Here is a 5,258-nt window from a genome sequence, read left to right as displayed (position 1 = left end):
TAACTTACCCGGTTATTATTTCAATTTTAAACCCAATTTTATTACTCAAGGTTTAAGAATCAAAGTTTGTCACTGTGAATTTTTAATAAATTAAATCATTAGTGAATTAATGCAGAATCCACAAGTAAAAATAATCTATATATGCGCATATATTTATATATATATGCTTTAAAAACGCTTTAAAAAAAGATTTTCTTTTTAGTACAGTCGTTGAGAGGGTGTTAACAACGCTACATCCGAAGAGGTGATACAAAGTGTTAGAAAAATATGACGAATAGGATGTGACTTGGCAATAAAATCGAGGACAAAAGAAATATTTGGCTTATTAATTATTTAAAAAAAAATATTAACCTGGTAATAATATCGTTTATAAATTGAAAAAAAAAATCGAAGAAAATATTTGATTCAAAATTGATTATTTATTGCAGTTTCGTAATATTTACATCTCATACATATACATGACTGTATAATTAATAAAATATGGGTCTAGTTTGATCCATATAGATCACTAATTATTCACCAGTTTCACTTCGTATGTTTCTCTTGTTTCTAGATTTATTTGTGTATTCTTTGCCATGGACAACTCTGTAACTAAGAAAAAGTATTATTTTAATTCTTTTAAGAATTTTGTTCTTTTAAAAGATGGATACAACAGTTCTATAATTAATTTTGTTGTAAATTGTCCAGATCCCTTTCAAGTAGCAAAACTTACAGATTTAAATAGTTTTATATCTACGTGAGGGATAAAGGGTGATGTCAGTCCTTTTTCCCAATAAGGTTTATCAAAATATGGGTATTTGCAACATAAATCACAAAATCTGAATATTGATCATTGATCAGTTCTGAATCACAGTTATCAGAGAGCCTTTTCAAAAAAAAAAAAAAAAAAAAAAATGGGGGCCCCAATTTTTAAATTTCTTATGAAATATATTTCTTAAATCTTACTTATAATAAATGCATTGGAAAATATATCAACACTCTTTCACTATGTTTTTCTTACTTCTGTTTGTTTAATACAACCACCACTGTAGACTTCGGATTTCTGTCGTAACACTTGTTGATTCTATCATTTATTTTTCTAGGATATGGATTCCACTTCCCATTATAATCTCGCCATAGCCATTGATTTTCCGCAGTGTATGTCTCAGATTCCTGTGACCCATCAGCTTCTTTATTTTTATTCTATCTAAACCAAACGAAGTGAAAGAAGCAGGGTTTATTAATAATTGTATACATACAATCGCGTACATCTTGATTAAGTTTATTCAATTTTAAGAGGTTTATTATATTCGTCATTTACAGGTCCTCCTCCGGAATACGACTCCATCTTTTCACAAACGAACCCGAATCCTCGCAGGTTGACGGACAATCCATATCTCCAAGATGACAGAAACCTATGGGAAAAACTTCATGAATGGTTTGAAATGTCCAGTAAGTCAAAAAAAAATATCCGAGTGTCAATTTTTTTATGAGATGATCCAGGGTAGGGTCCGGTGCAGTTGAATATACTTAGTAATTTTTCATAACATGTTTCAATATTGGATGTTCTCGGTCTATTTCATTCTGGTGAACAGAACTTCACGTGATTTAATTCATGCGTTGTCTCAACCAATCACTTAATTATTCAATTTTGATTTCAATAATGAAACAATATTGCTGGGATTCACTAAGGCAGTTTATGATTAAGCCTCTCTTGCAGTACAATTTTCATCTCAACTTTTGGGCTCGGTGAATACATGTATGTACTCCGACGGTCTCGGTGAATGTTGTTCTTATTATGTGACTTAACCATTTTATTGACTTCAAAAATAGCAATAATAGTACGGTATATCTTTTTCTTTTACTTGTTCTAAAAGATTATATTACTTGTAGCACTTGAAGTAAACATTATGTATGTTTTCATTGCAATAAATATTCTTGAATATGGTTGGAAAAATAAACTTATGTTTATTTCAGTTTTACAACAGATTATATGGCTGGCAGCTCTGGCTTTTTCTATATCATATATTTCTTACGGTAAGTCAAATTTACTTGCAACAGTAAATACACAGTACTAGTAATTGTATGTGATAACTCTATATTTATAATGTCCACGACAAAATGAGAAAGATAAATAATTATGAACAAGTTTATTATATATTACTATTGACATTTTTTTAATTAAAAAAATGTTTGCGTACAGTTTTAATGCTTTGTACCTACAAATGACTCGGTCATTTCATAATCTTTAATTCATGCAAAAGAAACATTGAATAAATTAAAAATAGGGAGACATTCTTAACCAATCTAAGGTAACCAGAGATGAAGGAATTTTTTCATACTTTCTTATCAATTCCTTTATGACATTTAACCTTCAAAATAATACAATGTAGTTATATCTTTTAAGAAAAAAAATCTAAAAATATATATTTCGAACATAAAGTATTGAATGATCATGTTTTGTGAACCCTGAAGTATTTTGACCTTAAATAATTTAAATATTTCAAAGTTTCAATGACTGATGCATCATGCTTTTTTTCACAAGGATTAAAGTATGATGGAGGCTGTTCCTGGAAAGTTTTCAATAACAATTCAGAAGTAGTGGAGGGAGAGGATCTCCCTTCTTTCATACAGACTGAGGGTAAGATCCTGTGTGTCGCTATCCTATACGTATTTTTATGTCGATTTCGTACCCTGTTGGAGAGCTGCCGTACCGAACGTCAATCTAGGAATGAATTTGAGGGAAAGAAAAACTGTGATTGGCTTCTGTTTATCATTGGCCCGGCAACGTACATTATTAATTTCGGTTTTTGTGTCACAGGTAAGTTTTCTTTCTTTCTTTATTTATCTATTAAATTTTATAATATATTTTAAACACTCGCAGTATTTGCAATTAAGGTACATTTATACTCTGATAAGAGAGATAACTCTACACGACACGACATGTATTCGTAAATAGATTTGTCAAGTATAAATGTCTTGTATCTTAATTTTCACCGCAAGCTATGATATGATTGTTTGCATTTTACATATGAAATACATTTAAGAAAGTCCTGAAAGTTAATGCAACAGAGGGTTTATGAACCAAAAAGACAAATAAAGTGCAAGTGGCCAATCATATGGATAGCTTCAACTATTAAGTGACTTTCAATATCTATCATTTTGAAATATGAATACATGCTAGTTTTTTTAACTTAACAATTGTTTATGAAACACCAAGTCTTAAGGAAGAAATGAATTTCATGTTATGGACTTAATTATTCTTTATTTTTCCTTCTTTTTTACAGGAGCCACAAAAGTTTTCCATTTTTATGACGAGAAAAACTTTACAGAATTAAAAGAAAAAAATGAAACGTATACGATGAAATGCAACACAGATTTCTACAGCTTTTATTATAATGCCAAAATAATAGAACTAGTTGTGTTAATATCGTACACTCTTTACATCTTTATTGCCATGATTTATATACCATGTCTAAAAAGTAAGTTTGTTATCCCTATATTTTTTTCTCATTTATAAGAATTAAACTAAGTTTTGCCATCGCCTTTTTTCTATAAAATCCATTGTATTAAATGGAAAGGAATTTAAAGAGGAAAGGAGTTTGTTTGAATAAAAAATAAATCATATCATCAAGACGTATATTATTCAAATAAAAAAGAACACTTTCAAGTCATAAATTTGGAATTTCGCATTTATCTATGCAGAAACATTAACTCGTTCATTCTTGTTTAAAACAAATAAGAAAGAACTGGGTCTTTAACCAGATTTTCATAAAACACTAACATAAACGTTTTAATTTCCTTGTAAAATATTTAATTAAATTCTTAAAACATTACATGTTTTATGTTAATTCAGCTTCTAAAATTTTAATTACAAAATAAAGCAAGTTTTAATATATATTTTTTAAATGTATAGAAAGATGGTTTCTACGACGCAAATGGCGTCAATGGGTCAGACTTCTTGACGCAGACCAAGATGGCGTCATCAGCGCTGATGACATGGAAAGGACCAACGTCAAGCTGGAACAGATTCGTAGACGTGTTGGTGATAGAACTACTCCTCTGTCTGCTGAAGAACAAAAGAGATGGTGGAACGAATACATTTATAAGGGCGTTTCTGGAGAAAGCATAGCGATGTCTAATTACGTATTTTGGTTGGAATCAAGCGCTTCTCCTCATGATATGGCAAGCAAACTCAGACCAATGGTTACGGAGTTTTTTAACTTCTTCTCCACGGAGGATTTTCGGAATAAAAATATCATCATGAGTGAAGAAGATTTTGTCAAGTTTTGGGCCATTCTTGCTGGAGTCGACGAATGTCATTGCAGAGAAATATTTGCTAAGCATTTTCCTTCACCACTAACGATGGCTTTATTCTTGGAAGACTTTGTGGTTTTTCTTTCACAGCATGCATCTTGGAATGAATATAGCCACAGAGTATTTAACGTTCTGAAATATAAAGATACTAGGTGCTGCAGAGTGTGAATATTTTCATAAACTTTTTCATACGGCATCAACATTTATCTCTGTTATTTTGTTACAGAGGTGGAGTTTTCAGAAATAAAATTACCAAGTAAATATGGCATACGGAATACATTCTGCTCAATGCATGTTTTTTTTTTTTTAATTTCCCTAGAGATATTTTTATGAAAAATCTCATCAATGTATTTTTTCCAGAAAGGGGTGAGGTAGATGTTTATCTGCCTTTCCACGTTACACGTACCTTCATATAGTATTACACTGTCTATGACTTATTATACGGTTGGAGACAATCGTTTTATTCCAAAAGCCAACCATTTCAAGCTGAGACAGGTGTTTGTGTTCTGAAACTTGCATCTATACGGGGATTACAAAAATGTGATATACGCCGACATATGTAAATTATATATCTTAAAGTTTATAATTATTGTTTAAATATTGTTTTAATATAGGAAAAGTATTAGAACAAGCCAAAAAGTCACTATGTACCATACATGCTAACCAAGCTTACCAAATATTAAAACTATACTTTTATTCGTTTTGTTTCTAACCGTTACATCATTACTTGTTCTTATTTGATAAATACAAGGTTTCCTGTTCAAACCGAAAGTTGGCATATTTGATTATATTTACATTCAGTGTAATTTTCCTTATGAAATCCATTAGAAATCTACGACGTTCAAATTTCTATAATACACGCGAAACCTTGTCACCGAGCGTTAGAATACATGGTAGGAACTTCATGCAATTTCAATGCTCTAGGAACGCCAAATGTAAAAGGTTTAATTTCAATAAAAAAA

The 5,258-nt window shown here is 30.5% G+C and overlaps 1 protein-coding gene across 1 annotated transcript; it reads left to right on the top strand.

The window, feature by feature from the left end:
* The first annotated feature begins 1,085 nt into the window (after positions 1-1,085).
* LOC134245376 (uncharacterized) lies at positions 1,086-4,956 on the top strand. Its single transcript, XM_062727665.1, has 6 exons — positions 1,086-1,137; positions 1,279-1,431; positions 1,957-2,016; positions 2,525-2,800; positions 3,267-3,461; positions 3,896-4,956. The coding sequence occupies exons 1-6, from the start codon at positions 1,086-1,088 to the stop codon at positions 4,462-4,464; spliced, it is 1,305 nt and encodes a 434-aa protein (XP_062583649.1). The 3' UTR covers positions 4,465-4,956.
* The last annotated feature ends 302 nt before the right edge of the window (positions 4,957-5,258 follow it).

Source organism: Saccostrea cucullata, unplaced genomic scaffold (genome assembly GCF_032062105.1).
Source record: "Saccostrea cucullata isolate Sc308-1 unplaced genomic scaffold, CSIRO_AGI_Scuc_v1 ctg19955, whole genome shotgun sequence".
Taxonomy (NCBI): domain Eukaryota; kingdom Metazoa; phylum Mollusca; class Bivalvia; order Ostreida; family Ostreidae; genus Saccostrea; species Saccostrea cuccullata.
The sequence above is the reverse complement of the archived record's forward strand: the minus strand, read 5'-3'. Positions and strand labels throughout refer to the sequence as shown.

What these genes read in the sequence shown, in the direction of transcription:
- LOC134245376 (XM_062727665.1), top strand. Translation starts at nt 1,086, where the DNA reads ATGGATTCCACTTCCCATTATAATCTCGCCATAGCCATTGATTTTCCG. An exon ending in AGCCATTGATTTTCCGCAGT is followed by an intron (nt 1,138 to 1,278) that starts GTATGTCTCAGA and finishes CAATTTTAAGAG; the next exon opens with GTTTATTATATTCGTCATTT. An exon ending in TGAATGGTTTGAAATGTCCA is followed by an intron (nt 1,432 to 1,956) that starts GTAAGTCAAAAA and finishes TGTTTATTTCAG; the next exon opens with TTTTACAACAGATTATATGG.